A 21089-nucleotide genomic window follows, 5' to 3' on the forward strand; every position below is an offset into this window, starting at 1 on the left:
GCTGATGCAAGTCTGGAATGTACGTTACGAACGGGTATTCATGCTAGGAGGAATGTGGCAGAACATACCCTTCCTGGAGCAATTGCAGAGAACAAAAATCGTGGCTCATGAAGGACTGATAAAGGCCCCAATCGAGACATTTCAGCACCTCCAATGGCTAATTATGCACGGCCGTTTTCTCGTCTTGAGAGCGGCAGCGAGGCATTCATAGCCTCAAGGCCACGGAATGACGAAGGCACGCTTACTTAGGGTCAACACTCAGCGTGCCGTCGCACGTGCATAGCAGAATAGCTTCATCCCCTCAAGCCACCAAAGTGTGGCTGGAGCCGCAGCGCAGCGCAGCACAGCACGATCCTGCAGGATTTCCGCGGTCTGTGCTCTTGCTAGGGCGCGTGCCCCACCATTAAGGCTGCGCAAAAAGGTGCGTGCAGATTATTCGCTTCCACACTTCACTACCCTTGCTGTGGCGTACGCTCGTCGTTCACTGACCTGCGCCGAGGCGGGTTCTGGATTGTGTCGCCCCCTTCTCTTCCATGCAGATGCCTTGGCGCTGGGCTGCGCAGCTGCGCTTGCCTTGCCTGACCGGTTCGGAGCAGGGCGACGGGACAGCAGCACGCGGGCCGCGATGACCATGTTCCGTGCCAGTATTGTGCAAAAGTCCAGACGGGAGCGCAGGAATACTAGCACACGGCGTGCTGTGCTGCCGATCAGTGTGTTGCCACCTGCGAAGCAAAGATGAACAACATGGGCTGCGCTTTTCCTTGTCTAGTGATACAGGCGCGTGAGTGAGCGCGGCAAGCGGGCGTTGCCGCGCGGCCCCGAGAGGGTGGGTGGTAAGGTTCAGGGTCTACGGACTAGCAGGGTTTGGGGGTGGGCCGATGGGGGAGCAGAGGGGAGGGGAGGCATCGAAAGCGACAGCACAGAAATCAGATGGAGGAAAACGAAAGTGTGTGTGCGTATGAGTATGTGTGACTGAGGATTTGCGAAAAGAGTAGAGAGAAGGGGTGGGCACGCATGATGGTGGTGCTACGGCGGGATTAGGCAGGCATATGGGAGGGTCGCGTGACTTGCCGATTGGCTGCAGTCTTTCTGGATGGCTGGCACACGACGGTGAGGACTCAGACGCGGAAGCCAAGCCCACGAGCCTGACTGATGTGGCACAAAGGTTCCGTATTGATATGACGTTTACTGAAGGTGGGATAAGGATGGGTGAAGGCAGCCGTCAACTGGCTGTTGAGCAGTAGTCAGGTGGGGGCAGAGCAGGGAACCAAGCCGGAGCCAGCTCTTTCCCGCCACTGTTGTTGGTGGTGGCAGAGGCCAGGCAACCCCGATCGAAGTCGGTGCCATGGCTGGCCTCCTCCTACGGCCCAGCTCGGCAAGCTTTGTAATCTGCAAAGAAGCAAAGCCGGAAGAGCGGCGGCTGTCGCGGCTGGTTACCCATCCAGCCAACTCCGACGTTAAGAGCAAAAGGTTGGTAGATCTTACACGCGGCCGAAAGGGGCAAGAAGAAGGGTCTGTAGGCACGGCGTGGAAGTGCGAGCTGAACATGAGGCATCGTGGTTGCAAAGCATGGTAGCCATAGGGAAGTGATGCTTCGGCGTTGGGCAAGGCTGAACAAGGCAACGTAAAGGTCTGTAGGCCTCTTTCTTGTGCGACGGGAGGACATGGCGGTGCGAAAGATGTGTCGGCGCAGGGACGGGAGCGAAAGGCGAGTGGAAGGAAGGCGAAATGAGGACAGGGTGGGCGGATGATGGGCGCTTTGGGGGCCGTCACAGGTAAGAATAGTCGGAGAGCTGTGGCTGATGGCTGTGCTCGTGCTGTCTCGCTGCCCCTTCTTTCCCCATGGGAGGCGGCAAGGCAGACACGGCGGGCTGGGAAGCTGCTGCCAGGGCACTGCTGTGCATCTTCCCGTAGCGCCCGCTCGTGCAGACGGCAGCGACGCGACGCGACGCGACTTGCCAATCGCGCCTGACATCATGGCGGCCGCCGCGCCTCCACCAAACCACCTCCGGCTCAGCTGCCCGCCCGCGGACCACCTGCTGCTCATGTCACCCGCTGCAGGCCCGGTCCGCACTCCATCGCACCCCGGATCCGCTTCTTGTTGCGCCTTTGCTGCTGCGCATCTCAGGTACGGTGCGACGGGGGTGTGGCTCCTCTCCCTGGCGCTGACGGGGTGCGAGGCGCAGCACCACGCGCGACGCAGCGCGACCGTCCTCTTGGCCCCCCGGCCGATGATGCGCGCTCGCATCCACGCCGGCGCCGCCTCTGGCGGTGCAAGTCTGTGTAATGTCAAAAGTGCAGAAGTCGAGCGGGCCAGAGGCCGCGGGCCAGGCAGCGATGCTCAACACGCACGCTAGTTAAAACGCCGCCCACTCACGCCCGCCTTGACTCCGTCTTCCTCACCCGTCGGCCTTGCTGCTATGCGCTCGCCTCCTCCGCCTCTTTGTTGTCCGAGCCGAAGCTCCTCCCTGAGACCTCCGTACTCGTGGACCGTCTTTATATCAGGTGTACCTGTCTCACTCTCACAGTCACCTGCCGGCTACCTACATCCTCAAACCCGCCGTCCACGCGCTAGACCTAAATGACCCGTTGTTCCTGAGCTTCTGTAGCTTGTCCTCGCCCTGGCCCTGGCTTGCATACCCGTTCATTCTGTCGCCTTCCTGTTCCTGTCTCCACGACACCTCTGGCCACTTCCTACACAATCATCTCTGCCAGCCAAAGCCGCCAGAAGCCCCGATAAAGCCGCCTCGTCTCCACCCTTCTCCGACCCAGTCGGCCGTGACTGGACGTTGTACTGGGCGAAACCACCATCTGTCTCCGCTGCGCATACCATCCCTCCCGAGAATGTGTGTAGTCGAACAGCGCACTTACGTCCAACCCGACGGTAGGAAGGAGACATACGACCACGTCAAGAGCCGATGTCAGCTCGCCGGCGCTGGAAGGACTTGCCGCCAGATTACCTACGAAGAACGAACCATGCAGGGCGCCGGCCATTCTCGTCATTCCCCTCACATACGCTACGCCGACGAGTCTTCGTCTCCGGCCACCGAAAGCTTCCCAGCCACTCCAGTCAACGGCGCTACCTTCGTCGAAGTCACGCCAACCTCAGCTGGAGTCGGTCCTCATCCTTCCCCCAAGCATCGCAAGACTGGCTCTCTTGGACAAATTGTCTTCAACCTCGGCTCTAAGAAGGAAAAGGAGAAGCAGAAGCAGAAAGAGAAGTCGAAGGTTAAGACAAAGCGCTATCACGGCAGCTCTGCAGCGTCTGAAGCAACATCGTCGTCCAGCATCAGGAGCTACTCGCCCGCGCCGCCATCGCCTCTATCGGTCACACAGGAACAGAACCTTAGCCCATCGTATCAACATTCGCATCGTAGAAGCTACAGTGCGACGATTCCCTCAAAGCCATCGCTGGCTTATGCGACCACCGCGAGGGCGACGCGACGGCCGGATTCACGTGGAAGAGAAGAGGTCCACTTACTCAGCCCTCATACTTATGCTGACCTCCCACTGGCAACCCCCTCAATCCAGGCTGACGCCCCAATGGGACCACCTGGGCCGCCACGCCCTCCGGCGCCCCCGGTCTCTGCTGACCCGCCTTCCCCTGAGGAACCCAGTCGCAGGCGGTCTCGTAGGCCCCCACCAATCGTCACGCAGCCTTCCACCAGTTTAGGTCACAGGTCGACTGCTGCCTCCTCGCGTCCGTCAAACAACACATCTCAAGATACCAACCGGAGTGCTGCTCAACCTGCAGGCGATCGCGAGTTTGCTGAAAGACTCTCTGCTTCGCTCAACCATCTCCACGTTAACGGCGGGCACGCCCAACACGGAGAGACCGAGGACGAACAGCAAGCTCGCATCGAGCGTGAGCGTGCTACGGGACGTGAACAGCTACGCCGAGAGCGTCAAGCAGACGAGTACTGGGCCCAATATCATCGAAACCGAGAAGAACGCCGCGAGGAGAGCCGCAGGATGAACGAGCAAAGTCGCAACGTCGACGATTGGGAAGCCCGCCTAGAGGAAGGACGCCGCCGCGTAGAGCAAGAGCGCACCAACCGTCAGCCGGAAGAACGTCATGACCCTTCGGTCGATGCTGTCGCACCAGCCGATAGCTCTGGCGACGAAGATTGGGAGGCACAACTCGAAGAGGGCCGTCGTCGCCTGGCTGAATTGCGACGCACTGGAGAGGCGGCTGCCAGCAACGCTCATACCTCCAACCGGGAGCGTCGACCTCCTCAACCATTCGTCGACGACCCGCTCCGTCGCCGCAACACCACGGGTGGTCAACGATACCGCCCTAGCGTCCCCTTTGATGCTTCATCTACCTCGCGCTCTAACTCCTCTGCCAACGCGACAGCAAGTTCGAGCATCGGCGCCGACACCGCTATAGACCGCGAGGCAACAGAGCGCGAACGTCTCCATGCTTTCGAAAGACAGCAGATGGTGCGCGAACGCGTGGGAGCTGATGCCATGCTTGCCTCCCAGATCGCAGACGCAGAGGCCGAGATACGTCGCGCCGAGGTGCGTCTAGCCACGCGCCGCGAGCGAGACTATCGAGAGCGCATGGTTGAAGACAATTACGGTGCCTATACTTACGAGAGACTGAACCCTGGCGCCCCGCCGACCAGTGACTTCTACAACCCCCGCGCCGGCATGGGAGAGCTGAGGCATGAGAACAGACGCTTGCCGGCTATGACCCATCAAGGCACCGCTCCCCTCGGGGAATCTGGATGGGAGAGGGGCCAGAGAGTCATCAACGAAGCGCGAGGTGGTGGACGGCGGTCCAGGAGGTCTTCTGTTTCTTACCACCAACACCGTCATCGAAGAGATGAACAGAGGTAAACGGGCTGAGATACGTAGCTGGTGATGTTTTTTTTTCTCCTTTCCCGCTTTTTGGTTCTTTCCTTTTTTTTTTCGTCTGTTCGTCCCTGGCCTACCACCTCAACGTATGTTCTCTTCTACCTACTTGTATGATCCGGCTCCCATTGGATTCTCCGTTTTCAGGCGATCATTTACGTCACATCTGATCGTTACTTATATATTTAGTAATTGAGGGAGTTTCAGGCTCACCGCAGAACAAGGATTTGGAGGGTACATGGTTGGTTTTGGGCGATTTTATTTTGTTGACCACAGGGTTGCAATAAACGGAAATGGGCTAGCTGGTAGCGTCACGGGGTACGTCGTGAATCTCTTCCATGGATAAGATGAGGTCGGATGGGGAAGGGAACATGACTGTTACGGCTTCGCATATACCTCTGAATTTCCGACTGTTTTGTTTCATCGTTTGTACATAGCAAGATACCCCCGAATGGAGTTGTCGTGGTAGAGATGTTTCAGTTGCGTTGTTGCTCTTTTGCTAAGGTGAGGCAGATTCGACGGCTCGTACAACAGATAGGCAGAAGAAGAGGGTGTATATTGGTATTTACACAGAAAACAGCTAAGCCATCCGAAGATTTAAAAGGGATGTCCGTTGAAGGAGAAAGAATGAGGGAAAGGCCACCCCCCACAGAGTACCTCGTTGTTGCGTCGGCCCCCTTCCAGCTTGACGCCAAGTCTTCGTCCATCAGGCAGCAGCGGTCTGTGGTAAGCCACTTTCCTAACTCACATCCTCCGACCGCCACCTGGTGAGGCACATTCCTGACCAGAAAGAACTCCTGTCCAATTATCCTACAAGTCCTAGCCAACGCGAAACAAGAAAAAAAAAAGAAAAATACCCCTCCCTCAGCTTGCTTTTCGCCCAGCCACTGTCTTGAAACAGCTACAGGCGCCTCCCAAGTGCTTACAATAGCAACAGATCCCCGTTGCCAGGCCCGACAGTCGGCTGGTACACCTGTTGCGGCTGGTTCTGGTTGACAACATACATGTTGCTCTGGGAACCGACGACTGGGCTATTCCCGCCAAATCCACTGCCGTTTGCGATGCTTAGGGTACCCATCTGCTGGCTGCCTACGCCGGCGAAGTAGAGGTCGGCGGCATCAACTGCGCTCGCCATGTTGCTGTCGCCATTCGCCGCTGCTGCTGCCGCGGCAGCAGTATCGATTGCGGAAGGCACGGTCTGGCTGCGTATCTTGGCTGCTTCAGCGGCTGCTTGAACGGTAGGCAGCGTGTGACGCTGCAGAGCGGGCGAGTCCTGCAGTTTCCTCGGGCGGGCGGAGCGGAAGACTTGATTGACTGGCTTGAGGTAGACAGTGGCGAGCGTGCCGACGTTCAGACACATTTCCTCCAGCGTTGCCGGATCCAGTTTCTCCGATTCGGCTGTGATAGGAGGTTTGTCGCCCATGACGACTTTCCTAGCCGTGGCCGGATCGGACGAGAGCAGCCGCCAGTACATGTAGCCGCGGTCACGCAGATCTGGGTTGTCGGTCTCTTCTGTGGCCCAACGCAGGACCTTTGGCACAAGTTCTTGCCCTTTGGTGGGACGTTGGATGAACAGCTTCACGGTGGCGGTGAGCAGTGCTAACTGCACCTCGTGAGGTTCCTCGGCGAATGTGTAGAGGAAGTCGTCGAGCAGGACGTCTGAGTTGTCGATGCGATCCGCGTACTGCCCAATAACCCAGATCATGGCTGCCTTGGCCTCGGGCTCGTCCAAAGAATCTAGGTTCTCGCACAGTGTCGAGATGATGGATTCATACTGGTTGGGGTATTTCCGGAAGATGTTTTTAATAACGACGGTAGCTTCCTGGACAATGTAGGACACCTTGGTTGCAACCAGGTCCAACAGCGTGTTAATGCACAGCCTTGCTGCAGGCTCGATCTTGATAGCCAGCTTGCCAATTGCACGCACGGATTTGCGCACGAAGTCAACGTCGATTTCAGTAGCGTACCTACGACGACCATTAGCTCGACCTTGGTAGCAATGGCTAGTCGATGCTTACTCTCTCAACTCGGTCAACACCTCCTTGATGTTGCGCTCAGTAGCAAGCATGAAGATTAGTTCCAGCTTCGTCACTTTGACGTAAATCGGATCATTATATTTGCAGAAGAACACACGAATGTCATTGCGGAGGACCTCGGGACGGCGCTGCAAGATTAGAAGGGCGTTACGGAGAGCAAGGTACTGGATTTCGGGGCCTTTGGAGAGCAGAGTAACGAGGGGCGGCGAAAGCTTATTGCAGAGGGAAGCGATGACTCGCTGATCGGATATGTAGTTCATGAGGTAGAGGATGACTCTTATGCAGGTGAGAACAACGGCAGAGTTCGAGTGTGATAATCTTGGCGCAATTCGTTCAGCAAGGAGTGCGGCTTCTGCCGTGTCCATTGGAACATAGTTCATCATTGCTTCGAGAATGTAGGTTTGGCCCCATCTGTGTCCGGTTAGCCACTCAACTTCAGAATGTCGGCAGTGCACTCACTCGGAGCAGTCGGGCAGAATCTGCACAATCTTGGAGGCGCTGGCATAGTCGATGGTGAGTTTAATGCTCTCGCTTCGCTCCCAGATGTCCATGAGAGATGCCAGCGCGCTGGAAATGACCGTGGGGTTTTCATCTCTCAACATGCCGTTTAGCCTGTCGATCAGGTCTGAATGCTCGACGAGGTGTCTGTCGTGGTCGTAGAGTTTCGCAACGCAAAAAGCAGCCGTCTTCCGCACGTATGGATCGCCGTCCTTGAGCAGTTGCTTCAGCGGGTTCACCGTGGCTTCCACAAATTCCCGGACATGGAGATATGAAATGGTCCGCAGAGCCAGCGCGCGCACAAGGGGGTTACTGTCTTCCATGTCCTGCCACAGGGTTCAGCTTGTCATCCCGGAACCAAATGGCCGAAAGAGCTCACATTGACGATGATGGGCAATGCCTTCAGCGCAACTTCGGGCTTGATGCGCGCATAGTTGACCAGGTACAAAAAGCACCTGCGCCGTTCAGTCAGCACCGCCTCTCACCCAGCAGCAGCCGATCCCAGGCTTCCGAGTGTGACTGACATCTTCTTGATCTCGAGGCTTGGGATGTTCATGCAGTTGACGATATCCGGGAAGAGAGCAACCATGTCGTTGTTGCTCATGGTCATGTTGGCGACAATCTTCTTAAGTGCGATCTTCTTGGCCGAATGGTTCTTGTCCTTCTTGCCGCCGCTCTGCAGCTCGAGGCGTAATTCGGCGACCTTGCCCTGTGGCGCACGCAGATAGTGTAAGTGAGGGCCATCGTAGGCAAAGGCGGGCATGAACATGAGCGCTGCGGAGAACATGGTGGGGGCGGGCACTGGGCATCGCGTTGTAGAGCGCTGTCGCGGCGGGCGCCGCACTGGCTGTTGCTGTCGGGGAGAGACGTACCCGGGCGAAGAGCTTCGCATCCTGCCCGCCTGAACTCATAGCTGCGGTGGTGCCCAGATGCGTGGCTCTACATGCATGTGCTCCCCTCCAAGCTTGTTCCTTTCCCCCTCCAATCCGGTGCGAGGGCCGGGGGACTGTGCCGCGTCCACGTGTGTCTGGTTATCGGAGAAGATGCGTGACCACGGCGGCCATTCCTCGTGCGGCAACGGGTGCGCTGGCTGGAGATCGAGCCGGAGTCGAGCGGAGGGAGTCGAAGAGGGCGCGATGGCGGCGAGATGATGATGTTCCTGTGCGAGAAGGGGCCGCCAGCGCCGCGGCACCTGGCACCTGGCGCGCGCTTCCGCCGCGGGCCTGCCACAGCTTCCGCTCCCGGCTCCCGGCGCCCGCCCGCAGCTCCTCCGCCGCCCGCCCAAACACCACCAACACCACCAGCACCTCCTCCCACAGCCCCGTCCATCGCCGCCATGTCCGTCGTCCACGCTGCGCCGCCCCCGCCGCCCCGATGGGTCATCGACCTCGGCTCTGCGCCCGCCGCCCAGCCTGCTAAGGCCAGCATCCCCGATCCGCCAGGCTACACCGCGCCGCAGCGACAGCAGCAGGGCAAGAACACCAAGGCCGCACAGCCCGCAGCCCGCAAGCCGCCCTCCACCGAGGAGATGGACACGCTGAAGCTGAAGAAAGCCTGGGAGCTTGCCATTGCCCCGGCCAAGCAGCTGCCCATGAGTGCCGTCGGTGCGCAGCCCTGGAGGTGCATCTCTGCGTTCGACCGAGACTAATTGCGCCCTGTAGGCATGTACATGTCTGGAAACTCGCTGCAGATCTTCTCCATCATGATGGTCTTCATGCTGTTCAAGAACCCAGTCAACGCCATCATCAACATCAACCGCACCTTTGCCAACTTTGAGACGCCCGGCACGTCGTCGCGCCTGCTTGGCGTCAAGCTCATTTTTGTGGCCACCAACTGCTTGGCCCTTGCGCTTGGAATATGGAAGGTCAACAAGATGGGGCTCCTGCCCACCACGAGGAGTGATTGGTTGGCATGGGAATCGGAGAGGCTACCGCTAGAGCGGGCACAGTTCCTGGGCTGGGGGTCGCAGTGATTCGCAGGCTGAGAGCCAAGGCAGGGAAAAGAAGGGGACCGCCTTCGACAGGCGGGACGCCCCGAGAGGCAATGCCAAGGCAAGAAAGTGGAAGAGTGGCATGCACCTGGTTATTCAGAACCGCCAGTGACGGCCGGCCAAGAAATAGTTCTCTCCAAGCCATGTGTGCGCCAAGCATGATTGACGAATTGAGAACCCTAACGCTCGGGGGAAATGGGCAATGGGTTCAAAAAGGCCCAAAGTCTCGAAGTTGGTGGAAGGTCGCACGTGCTCAGCCTTACGGTCGGCGATCGGTGTCGGCTCTTCGGCCCCGGGTTTAATGCTTGGCTGGTGTTGCCCCGTTCTGGCATCTTCCAGCTCCCCATGATTACGCACCGCGCCGCAGCCTGAGCCTCGACCAACACTGGCACCTTGGCCTTACTACACCACCGTATAAATCGCGTGCGCTCATACCGCCAACATGGCGAACCCGTCGTCTTCGCAAGCCCCGGACCAGGAGAGCTATACCAGTATGTCTGTCGGCGACGTGGAAGCTATTGGCGCCCACTGCCAGTTCGCCTTCTGCCACCAGCTCGACTTCCTTCCGTTCCGCTGCGAGAGCTGCAGGGGGTATGTTCTGTGCAGCCGCTTTCCGTCCGTAAGCTGACCCTCTGCTTGCAGCACGTACTGCCTCGATCACCGCTCAGAGACGGCACACAAGTGCTCCAAGGCGGGCGCGTGGGCGCGCGCACGCCGTGAAGCCTCGTCCACTCCATCCTCGACCTCGCCGACGCCGAAGCCCAACATCCTCACCCACGAACAGCAATGCTCCTCGCCCGTGTGCAAGACCCTCGTCAATACCTCGCTCAACCCCGGAGTGCACTGCCCCAACTGCAACCGCCAATACTGTTTGAAGCATCGCATGCGGGAGGAACATGATTGCGCAAATCTGGCGCCTCTGGGCGCCAAACCCTCGTCACAGAAAGAGCGCGGGCTTGCGGCGTTGGATAAACTCAAGGCGTGGGGCATGAGCAAGAGGGCGGCGGCTGCAGACACATCAAAGTCGGACAGCAAGACGAAGCCACTGCTCAGCCGAAGTAGCAACTCGCCGGCGGCTCGCGCGGCTGCGGTCAACAACCTCAAAAAAACGGCCAAGGGGGACGCCAAGCTTCCGCCGGAGAAGCGGGTGTATTTGCATGTGGAAGCCTCGGCCGACACGACGACCGCCAAGCACCCTACGGGCGCGTTCTTCTACAGTGCCGAATGGAGTGTCGGCCGAGTGCTGGACATGGCGGCGAAAGCCTTGCAGGTGGAGAATGTCAACAACAGAGGGGACGGGGAGGAGAACAAGCTACGCGTGTTCCACGTCGAAAGCGGAAGGTTGCTGGACTTCGGCGAGAAGATTGGCGCTTCCTGCCAAACAGGCAACACCATTGTGCTGCTCAGGGGCGTCGGTCCCCCAGTGCCGGATCTGATCCAGGTGTAGGCCAATCAGCTGGGGTCGGAAGCTTGGCATTGCCCCGTTAGGGGCTTACAAGAAGCATGGGTTTGGAGTTCTGCAGCGAGACTTGGACCAGCCATATTGCTGGATGTTCAAGATACCCCGAGAGTCTCCGGTTTTTATAGATATCCGGTTTGGTCATGATAGATCCTAGAGGCACGTTACGCTTCCTCTGTTGTCGGGTGATATGTCATTGGTGGCTCCAGTCGCGGGACGCATGCGCTGAGCAGGGAGGAATGCCCCGCTTCATATGCTGGCCCCAATTCCGACGTGTAGCGGCCCGACGCACACGTACCAATATCAAAACTGGGTCGTTCCAACAGCAAGAAGCAGCCAAAGAAAACTGGCAGAGCTGGCTTTGTCAGGATGAACTAAGCCGCTCCCCACATCTTGCTCCCCCGCAATACTAGCTTGCCTCGCAAGTACCGAACCCCTTGTCCGCCGCCTTGCCCGTCATCGTGCAACTTTATATACATGTCCCGCCACCGTGCCTCTCCAACTTTCCCGCTCCCACATCTCCCGCTCCACGCTTTGCCCATCAAGCGAGGCCGTGGCAATGCCTGCACCAACGATCCCAGAGACCACATGCGATGTGTACGCTCAGTCCTGCTTCAACCGCCTCGCTGCCGCTTTTCTAATTCTCTTTCCGCAGTCTCATCGTGGGCGCCGGCCCCGCCGGCCTCGTGACAGCCGCTTGGATGGCGCGTTGCGGCATCAATGCCCGTATCGTTGATAAGCGGGGCACCAAGATTTTCGCTGGGCAAGCTGACGGCCTGCAATGCCGTAGCCTTGAGATGTTCGACAGCTTCGGGTTTGCGCACCGAGCGTGGCGCGAAGCCAACCACATGCTGGAGGTATGGCCCGACACTTTTCCCCCACTCGTCCGGGGAAAGCTGACGGGAGCCGACGCAGGTATGCATGTGGAACCCAGACGGGAAGGGCGTCATCCGACGCTCTGACAGAGTGCCGGATACGCCCCCGGGCATCTCGCGCTTCACCGAGTGCGTGCTGCACCAGGGTCGGATCGAGCGCTTCTTCCTGGACCACATGAAGGAGCACTCCAACATCGAGGTCGAGCGCGGTGTTCTCCCAGAATCGTTGGAAGTCGACGAATCCCTGGTTGATGACAATGCAGCTTACCCCCTCACCGTGAAGCTGCGTCACTTGTCTGACGAAGAGGCCACGCCTGCACAGTCACTGGCCTCGGACGGCGCCAAGGCTTCGGATGGGCTGTTTAGGAGCAACTTGTCCGCAGATGACACGGACGACTTGTTGCGGAAGAGTTCGGGACGGGAGGGCACTTCGGAGATATTGAGGGCCAAGTACATGGTTGGGTGTGACGGTGCACACAGCTGGACCAGGAGGCAATTAGGCTTCGAGCTGGAAGGAGAAGCGACTGATTACATCTGGGGTGTTCTTGGTAAAATGATCCCGGAATCCTCGAGTTTCCCCCGCGGCAGATGCTAACTACACTGGCGGAGCAGATGTCGTCCCCATCACGGACTTCCGTAAGTGCCGTTATCTCAGCACCGGGACACTCATCTAACTCGAAACAGCGGACATCAGGAATCGCTGTATTATCCACAGCGCCAACGATGGGAGTCTGATGGTCATCCCTCGGGAACGGGGCCTCGTTCGACTGTACATTCAGCTCAAGGAAGTCGTCCCAGACGCAAGCGGAAGAGCGGACAGGTCAAAGATCACCCCCGAGCTTATCATCAGGGCTGCACAGAGGATCATCAGTCCATACAAGCTGACTTACGACTACTGTGAATGGTAAGCAGGAACGACGCCTCATGGTAGGCTCATGCTAACAGACGGACGCCAGGTGGACGGGCTACCAGATCGGACAGCGAGTGGGCAAGAACTTCGACCTCCATCAACGCGTCTTCCTTGCCGGTGACGCGGTGCACACGCACAGCCCCAAGGCAGGCCAAGGGATGAACGTGTCCATGGCGGATGCCTACAACCTAGGTTGGAAGATCGCATCTGTTGTGAAGGGCCGGTCACCGCGCACCATCCTCAAGACCTACCAGTCGGAGCGGCGGCGCATCGCTCAGGACCTGATTGACTTTGACCACAAGTTCTCGCGGCTCTTCAGCGGCCGGCCCGCGAAGGACATTCTCGACACCGAGGGGATCAGCATGGACGAATTCAAAGAAACGTTCCGCACTGCGCACATGTTCACCAGCGGGCTCAGCGTCGACTACGGAGCTTCGATGCTCGTGGCCAAACCAGGTAGCGCGGTGGAGCAAGGCGACGGCACCGATGTGTCGGCCACCAAGCAGGCCGTCGGCAAGCAGCAGCTGGCGACGGAGGTGCCGCTCGGCAAGCGGTTTCCCAGCTACAAGGTGCTCAACCAGTCAGACTCCCGGCCGTGGCACCTGGCAGAGCGGCTCCCGGCCGACGGGCGGTTCCGCATCATCCTCTTTGCTGGCAACGTCCTGTCGGCGGGGCAGAAGGCACGCGTCGACGGCTTCTGCGCGGCGCTCGATGCGCCGGGGTCGTGGCTGCGTCGCGTCACGCCGGCGGACCAGAAGATCGACTCGGTGGTGGAGATCCTGACGGTGCACAGCGCACCGCGCAAGGAGGCAGAGCTGCTGCGGGACTTCCCAAGCCTGCTGCATCCGTTCGACGAGAAGCGGGGCTGGGACTATATGAAGGTGTACGTGGACGACGAGAGCTACCACGAGGGCCACGGGCACGCGTACGAGCAGTACGGGGTGGACGCCGAACGGGGTTGTGTGGTGGCGGTCCGGCCGGATCAGTACGTGGGGTACGTCGGCGGGCTGGAAGATGTCGACGGGTTGGCGGCGTATTTCGGCGGCTGCTTGCTTGGTGCGCCGTAGGTGGTTTGGAATGACGTTTGCTGGCGGGTCTAAATATACACGTGAAACGCTTGCTCACCAGTGCGGCTCCCGCACGCCCGGCGCGCTCGCCCAACCGTGGGGGCGGCCGGGGGCTGGAAATAACATGAGCTTAATGTGCGGCGCAGCTGCGGCCCCCACGAGCGAGGCACACCTTGCTCTTCAGCGGCAAGCGACACAGCTGCAAGGGGGCTGGCGCCTTCTGCTGTATTCAAGTATCCACCCGCGCCTCTCGTCATTTCCCTCGCTTTGCCCGATTCTCCAACCAACCTCGCCCACCACCAGATGCATGTCTGAGCAGGCGCCATGGTCAGCCCCAGCCCGCGGTCCAGCAGCGCTCGCCTGCCGCTCTCTCCACACGCGCTCCCGCATCGCAAGCCGCCCTCCAAGATTGTGCGCTTCCGCCGCAAATGCTACCTCTCGCTGCTGTCCGCCTGCATCCTCGTGAACGGCATCCTGCTGCCCGCAACCACCGGCCTGATCGCCCACATCCTCGCCGTCACCCATGACCAGGTCCCCGAGTACGGCGGCGACTTCAAGCGCGCCAGTTCCTACCTGATAGCCGCCTCGGGCGCCGTTGGTGTGCTCGACGCGTGCGTGCTGTTCGTCATGTCCCTCATCCGCGACGACATGCCCTTGCGATGGAACTGGTCGGGCAAGGAAAAGGTGAGCCGTCGCCGACCACCGACCACCCCGCCTGCCCGCCGGCTAATCAATTGCAGCACCGAGAGTGGAAACTGCCCATCCATCGCATTGCTACTCTTGTCGCTCTCGCCGCCGTGTTGCGCGGAGCCGCCGCCGCCGCCTACTCCAATTACGACTACTGGGAGTCGAAGCAGAGCGTCGAGCAGCACCTGGGCGTCAACGGCACCTACTACACCCCCGAGACCTGGATCTGCACCGGTGCCGCCAACAACACCATCATTGAGGGCGACCACCCCGAATACAAATGGATGTGCCGCGAAGCCCAAGGAGCCCGCTACCTTTCCATCTTGACCACCATAATCGCTGCCATCACCCTGCTCTTGGTCCTCTGGCGATGGCGCCGCCGAAACCTCGACAGGCAATACCAGCCCGTCGCCCACAGCCGGAGGCCGAGCGACGCCATCCCTTTCGGCCGTGTCGAGACTGGCCTGGGGAGTGAGCAGAGCTCGCAACGCATGCGCTTCAACAGCGCTTCTAGTGTGGCCACTCTCCCGCCGCAGCCTCAGGAAGTCGTCGGCCGGGAAGTCTACGAGATGCCCGCGGACCCGATCCATGAGATGGAGCACCATCCTATGGTGCGCGACTCGGATGGGCTCTCGATTTCGGGGGAGCCGACCGAGTATTTTGCTTCCGACCACAGGAATGATGGCCAGAGGCGTCGATGGGATGCTGACGAAGAAGCAAAGTGAGGCTCTGCATCTTTGGCTGCAAGGCCCTCGATTCGTGACGAGGCTTCGTTGCACGGCTGCCGAGCCAAGAGTCCGGGTTACCTTGGTCCTAAATTTGGATACGCGGTAGTACCACGTCTGCCTTCCCGGCGCAGGGCTAATCAGCTTTCAGCCCCAACCATGTAAGAATGCAGGGGATGGTGCAAAGAATGCGGTCGAGACCGCCCTACAACCTGGCGGCCTCCGGTGTTGGTGCTACTAGAAAATACGGCGGTTCAAGCAGCACGAGGCAGAATTCGAGGCTTCAAACAAAGCGCACTGCCATCACTACCCCTACCGCCCACACGCATGCCAGTCATCCGCAGCTTACGAACTCTGGCCACTTCGGCCGCCAGTCTCATAGGCTGGTAGTGCACTGGAACCTTTGCAGGTGTAGTGGTCTCGGCCTAGCACGCTGCATTTATCCCGGCTGCATCACTTGAATACCGGCAACGGCTATAGCGAAATCCTAGTGGAACTTGATCTCGGAGAAGAGGCAACAGGCATCCAAGGCTGGTAGCACCAGCTTTTTTGGCGCATTCTTTAGATTCTTGATTATCTCACCAACACCACCTACCTCCGAAAGCTACAATCTAGAGTCAAAAGCGTCGGTCCTATTGCCACCAACATGCGGCAGCGGAACCGGTCCATCATTGGCGTCTGGCTCGTCTTCTGCAGCGCCATTACTCCTAGGACCCGCGATTTTGCACCCATGATCGATATGGAAGTCCACCTTGGTGATTTTACGCTCTCGTTATTTTTACCTTGGAACTGACGGAGCGAAGAGGTCGTCTGAAAGAGAGGTTGATCAACGAGATCGGAGGGATGGGCGGAAAATAGAGGCGGTTTGGATGCTCCTACCCGTGTATCAAGAGCTTGCAAGACGACATGGAAGGCCTCACGCTTGCAAACATCTTGTAGGACATTGTGAACTTTTTCTGGCGAAATATGTACGCGGACGTAAAAAGGGTCGGGAATTGGGCGTCATTTGGAATCACGGATATACCCATGGTCGTTCGATCCTTGATCATTGTTGTCTTCAGTTTTTGACATCCGATCTCGCTTCTGAAAGATGAGCAGCGCTTCCCTCCCGGAAGCTCGGGGATCTCTACGGGTAGTTCATGTACCGTTCTAATACAGTCCTTATTCGGCGCTTTACTTCCCTTTTTCCAAGTGTCTGCGTCTGTACCGAAAGCGATGACTTATGAAGGCAGACTTCTCTTGTTCCCTACTCTCCAGCTCGCTCAGCAGGTACCCGGTCAAGCTCGTAAGTCGTGGTGTTGCAACCGGCTATCGTGAATGATTTTCTGCGTACGTTTCAGAAGCGTATCTGCTTATCAAAGGCAGCAGATGCTCGTGGGTTTCATATCGTCCCTACGGGGATTGTAGCCAATGTTCCACTCCGCCCGCCCACCACCCCTCAATCAGTCCCACCAAAAACTCACCGAGAAGCTCGGCGCCAGGCTCCTCACGTAATGCCACCAGCCCTTGGGCACGTACAGCGCCTCGCCCGGCCCCAAGACGGCCTCGCAGCAGCCCTCCGCCTTGGCGAATTCCGGCCACCTCTCCGCGAAGTCGAAGCGGCGCATGCTCAGGTCCTCCGCCCTCGCCCACGCCTCCGCTTCCGACGACGCCCCCTTTCCCTCCCCCTCGTCGTCTTCCGCCGGGGGCGGGGAAGAAGAGGAAGGATGATGCTGCCGCCAGCCGCCGTCCCAGCCCTCGAGCACGGCCATGGCCTCGCCGACGTCGACCTCGCTCGTGTTGCCCATGTCGACGCCGTCGGCGCCGACGCCGCGCGGGTAGAGGCGCGCGCGCTGGCCGGGCGGGTAGAGGCGGACGTACTTGCGGCCGACGGCCTGCGCGAGGACGTTGTGGTAGGGGTCGGTGTGCAGCGGGGACACGGTGTCCGCGGGGCCGAACCAGGCGTTGAGGAGCGGGAAGGACGGGTGGCCCGGCGGCAGGGGCGGGGTGGCGTTCTTGGTGGCGGGCGAGGGCGCGGGGACGGGCGTGGCGTAGCAATAGTCTGGCACGGCGATGTCGGCGCGCATCGAGGGGATCTGGGCGAAGAGGTCGTGCTGGGCGAGGTAGCCGGTTTGATCGTGGTCGTCATCATTGTCGGCTTCTTCCTCGTCGTCGTCGTCGTCATCCTGGTCGTGGAACATGTACTTCCGCATGAAGTCTCTGAATGTGACGATTTTCTGGCCCCAATCATCGTCGGTATAACTTCTGCCAATCTCGATTGGCACAAGGCGTCGTCCTCCAAGTGTCTTGCGCATGAGATAGTGCGGGTCGCTCCATCTTCTGGACGGGTCTGATATGGCAGGCCAGTGACTCAGAGCGCCTGTGATGATCAGAGGCTGAGGCAGATCTCCAGGTAGATCATCATCTGTGGGATTTTGAACGCCAGCTGCAGTGTTTAGATGGGCTTGGAAAGCTTCAAAACTGAGATTCTCGTGCCTGGGGATGGGATGTCGGAGACGGGGGGCGCGGATAGTGGAGCTCGGGAAACTATCTGCATCCTTCCCGGAATCATTGGCATGTCTTCCTCCTGACGTCCTTCGCCTCTTTGCTGGACGCTCGCGCTGGTCTTCGTCTTGCTCCAACATCTTCTCCAGCACAGCAAAAATCCACTCACAGGTCGATTCCCTACCCACGCCTCCCGCAAGAATCAACGCCATGTCCACTAGCCTGACCACCTCCGTTACCCAGTCATCCGCTTCCTCTCCATCGCCTTCCAAAACCTCTCTTGCCCTCGCCAAGCTCCCCTCCACCCACGCTCGCAGCCAACATTTCCGCACGTCCTTGAAGGGGAACACATGAATCTTCTCGTGCGCCACCCGCATGACCTCCCTAGGGTCCCGCGCAAGCTCTTCTAGCACAGGCGGGTCGCACTCTCGTACGGCATCAGACATGGCGAGCGGTGCGCTCAGATGGTCGCGGAGGAGCGTTGCGACGCCGGAACGGGTGAGGGGTGCGGGAAGGACGTGAACGGACGGAAGAGAAGGTTCCGGGGCAACGCCGAGCTCGACAGTGTGTGCCATGGCCCTGGCATCTTTGGCCAACGCAGGGGAGGCGGGGGCAGTAGTAGACGGGGCAGCCGCAGCCACGGCGTGCATGGCGGAAAGGGCAGCAGCCACGCCGGCGGACTTGGCGGAATCGTCGTCAAAGTCTTTGTTCAGAGAAGCCTCCCCCTCTTCCCCAACCGCTGCGGTCGGTGACGGTAGCCTCAGTGGTCTGCGTTGTGGTGCCTTGTCCGCTGCCATTGGCTCGCATGCGCCGGGGCGATGGCGGCCTCGTCTCGAGGTCCCGCACCACCTGAGTTTCTGGAAGGGTGTTGGAGCCCGGGGAGAGGAAGCTGGGGATGTTCGAAGCCGGGGTTTGGTTTAGGTTCCACAGGATTCGGCGGAGGTGGTGACAGGATGCCGAAGCGAGAGGGATGGGGCCATGCCATGCATGAAGCTATGGCCAGCCGGTGGCTCCTGCGCCGCCGTTAGCCTGGCGCTGGGACCCGAGTTCGACGACAATCAACAGCCGACACTAGGCAGCTGAAGCCGAGGTGGGGGCGGACGAGACCACGCCTGAAAGCGCGGGGATCCGGGGCAGGAACAAGAACATCAAACCCAAAGAGGAAGCTACTCGATACGTATTGGTGTACTAAGCTCGTTCGGAGCCGCCCGCACGCCATGCTGCAGGTGTACTATCGCCTTACGAGCTGCCATGGTCAGACAAGTCACACTCGCGACCTTTCTCGTCTAAAATGCTTCCCACCAACTCCCACGTGCCCCCTGGAACGTGCCTGAGCCACGCGCTCGGAACTAATGCCTGCAGCACAAGACGATTTGCAACAATTGCATGCTCAGCTGTTTCTAGGCCCGCGGGCGCTAAACGTCGCACTGTCATCGGGCTCCTCCGACGCTTGACAGTACACCCCTACAATCAGACCAGCAATCAGCAAAACCACGTTCCGAACTCCTCTCCGTGGCGGACCTTTCGCAGCCCCGTATTCTCCTCTCATTGCCACATGAACGTCGTTAGAAGCCGTGCTCAAGAAGTATTGTACAAACAAAATTTGACCTTAGTCAGGGATATCGTGCAAGAAAGAAATCATAAACACCAAGGAAAACAAGGGGTATATCATAAGTAGATCAACGTAACGGATCGTCTTCCTTCTCTTCAGTCAAAGGGCTGCCCATGTCCTGCGAACGAGAAGGCAAAGGCCCTTGGGTGTCTGTTCGTAGTGCTGGGCTCGTGGGAGACGGGTCGCGGATGATTGGTGCTGGCGATGATGTTGGCGAAATCCCTGATGCGTCGTCCGAGTCTGGCTGTATCTGCCCGGACGTCTCACTGCCATTGTGGCCCAAAAGTCCACCGACATCCTGGAGTGACCGACGGTTTTCGTATCGAGTAAGTTGTGGCCCAGCCGTGCCACGCGGAAGATGTAAGGTCGATCCACTGGAACGGATCTCGGCATTGCGCGGGCTAAGTTCATAGCATTCTCCCTCGGCCACTGAAGGATGCTGCGACGAACGTCGGCCCGGGACCCTGAGACCACCCAGATCCTGAAGGAGTGCCCGAGAGCCGCGTCTAGGCGTCGTGGCAAAATCTTGCGCAACCGTTGTACTTGTGGGCGAAGGTACCAGCGAGCTTGGCGTTGATGAATTGCTGGGGTCCAAGAGTCCGCCAACGTCAAAGAACGAGAGTCTTTGCCTCGAAGCGGCATGTGTTTCCTTGGGGCTCGGCGCAGGGTCGTCCAGAACATCGAATTGTGCGTCTGATTCCTCGCTGTCCCTGATGCTGTCATGCTTTGGGAACTGCCAACCCTTCCCGTTCCCAACAAACGAAGGTTTTCTGACATGAGGTAAAGGTGAGGCAGGGAGTGCGACAGGCGCAGGGCGCGGTTCGCGGTCCTGCGCCTCCAGATCCTTTGGCATGCGCCAGCCCATTTCACGGATAAGATCCTCGACACTGCCACCCATGTGTTGGGAGGTAAGGGTCGGTCTCCGCTGAGAAGCTCGGTCGATGCTGTCTGACACCGAACCCAACTTGTACTTCTTCGCCTTCTTCACGCCACGATCCCGCAGAAAGGAGCCCAGGACGATCGCGTTGGAGACGGATGCGGCCCCCAGGATTTCGCACGAGGCAAACACAGTGCGGTACTGCTGCCGTCCTTGGTGCTTGATGACCTCCGGGATGCGCACCCCGGTGATGCAAATAAGGATAATGGACATGGAGAACAGAAGGACAAGCCGGCATTTTCGCTTGAAGGGTATTGCCGACTTCAGGACCATGGGGATGGGAAAGCAAACCAGTAGGATGTCGGTGGTAATGTCGCATACTCCCATAGTGATGAGCTGAGCGTAGCCGGTCCTACATTGAGGGCCTGGATCCGGGATGACCTGCCAGTAATGACTGAACGGCTGACACTCGCCAAGGGTTGCGATGACAATGGCGACGAAGGTAGCCACGAGGAAGTAGCGGATCCACCGCAGGGTGAGCTCATATTCGCGCCTCCAGAAAGTCTCGACCATCCTCGCGAGGAACTCGCAGACGCCGAGTTTTGCGGTCCAGATGCTAGGCATGTGAGAAGCTGCAACGCCAATCAACGGCAGGGGTGTGGCTTACAATGCAGCATAGCAGATGCGCGAGCATAGCACGAGTTTTGAGCCAACCTCACGCATCCAGATATGGCGGGGATCGGTGAGGTTGGATGTGTCCACGTTGTTGGTGCCGTAGATCAGGATGACATGCACGAGACCCATGCGCACAAACAGCGGGAGGATGCTCAGGGCCATGACCTTGTCCTCGCGGAAGAAGCGCTCGGTGCGGACGAAGCGGCCGCACAGGCGAAAGAGGATGATGACGAAGGAGAGACACGTGCACCACCAGCTGAAGAGCAAGGTCGGATGGTTTTCCAGCCGCGTGCGCGGCGCGGGGGGCGGGTTGTCGTAAAACGAACGGGCGCGGAGG

The 21089-nt window shown here is 59.1% G+C and overlaps 8 protein-coding genes across 8 annotated transcripts; 5 read left to right on the plus strand and 3 right to left on the minus strand.

Annotated features, from left to right (window-relative positions):
- Positions 1–2844: 2844 nt before the first annotated feature.
- Positions 2845–4842, plus strand: SLS55_009894 (uncharacterized protein; the record flags this gene model as incomplete). The annotated part of the gene is made up of 2 exons (XM_066781288.1): positions 2845–3385; positions 3755–4842. The coding sequence occupies 2 exons, from the start codon at positions 2845–2847 to the stop codon at positions 4840–4842; spliced, it is 1629 nt and encodes a 542-aa protein (XP_066628290.1).
- Positions 4843–5779: 937 nt separating this feature from the next.
- SLS55_009895 (uncharacterized protein) lies at positions 5780–8178 on the minus strand (the record flags this gene model as incomplete). Its single annotated transcript, XM_066781289.1, has 5 exons — positions 5780–6824; positions 6876–7304; positions 7353–7717; positions 7771–7846; positions 7877–8178. The coding sequence occupies 5 exons, from the start codon at positions 8176–8178 to the stop codon at positions 5780–5782; spliced, it is 2217 nt and encodes a 738-aa protein (XP_066628291.1).
- Positions 8179–8727: 549 nt separating this feature from the next.
- SLS55_009896 (uncharacterized protein) lies at positions 8728–9363 on the plus strand (the record flags this gene model as incomplete). Its single annotated transcript, XM_066781290.1, has 2 exons — positions 8728–8995; positions 9053–9363. 2 exons carry the CDS (start codon positions 8728–8730, stop codon positions 9361–9363), a joined length of 579 nt encoding a protein of 192 aa, XP_066628292.1.
- A 460-nt stretch (positions 9364–9823) lies between these two features.
- On the plus strand, positions 9824–10828 carry SLS55_009897 (uncharacterized protein; the record flags this gene model as incomplete). Its single annotated transcript, XM_066781291.1, has 2 exons — positions 9824–9972; positions 10024–10828. The coding sequence occupies 2 exons, from the start codon at positions 9824–9826 to the stop codon at positions 10826–10828; spliced, it is 954 nt and encodes a 317-aa protein (XP_066628293.1).
- A 713-nt stretch (positions 10829–11541) lies between these two features.
- On the plus strand, positions 11542–13692 carry SLS55_009898 (uncharacterized protein; the record flags this gene model as incomplete). The annotated part of the gene is given in 5 exon segments (XM_066781292.1): positions 11542–11755; positions 11775–12263; positions 12328–12351; positions 12400–12619; positions 12672–13692. 5 exon segments carry the CDS (start codon positions 11542–11544, stop codon positions 13690–13692), a joined length of 1968 nt encoding a protein of 655 aa, XP_066628294.1.
- A 324-nt stretch (positions 13693–14016) lies between these two features.
- On the plus strand, positions 14017–15104 carry SLS55_009899 (uncharacterized protein; the record flags this gene model as incomplete). Its single annotated transcript, XM_066781293.1, has 2 exons — positions 14017–14376; positions 14433–15104. 2 exons carry the CDS (start codon positions 14017–14019, stop codon positions 15102–15104), a joined length of 1032 nt encoding a protein of 343 aa, XP_066628295.1.
- Positions 15105–16546: 1442 nt separating this feature from the next.
- SLS55_009900 (uncharacterized protein) lies at positions 16547–18385 on the minus strand (the record flags this gene model as incomplete). The annotated part of the gene is made up of 1 exon (XM_066781294.1): positions 16547–18385. The coding sequence occupies one exon, from the start codon at positions 18383–18385 to the stop codon at positions 16547–16549; it is 1839 nt and encodes a 612-aa protein (XP_066628296.1).
- An 882-nt stretch (positions 18386–19267) lies between these two features.
- SLS55_009901 (uncharacterized protein) lies at positions 19268–20914 on the minus strand (the record flags this gene model as incomplete). Its single annotated transcript, XM_066781295.1, has 2 exons — positions 19268–20693; positions 20745–20914. 2 exons carry the CDS (start codon positions 20912–20914, stop codon positions 19268–19270), a joined length of 1596 nt encoding a protein of 531 aa, XP_066628297.1.
- Between the last annotated feature and the right edge of the window lie 175 nt (positions 20915–21089).

The sequence above is a fragment of the Diplodia seriata genome (genome assembly GCF_021436955.1).
Source record: "Diplodia seriata strain FDS-637 chromosome Unknown scaffold_11, whole genome shotgun sequence".
Classification (NCBI taxonomy): Eukaryota; Fungi; Ascomycota; class Dothideomycetes; order Botryosphaeriales; family Botryosphaeriaceae; genus Diplodia; species Diplodia seriata.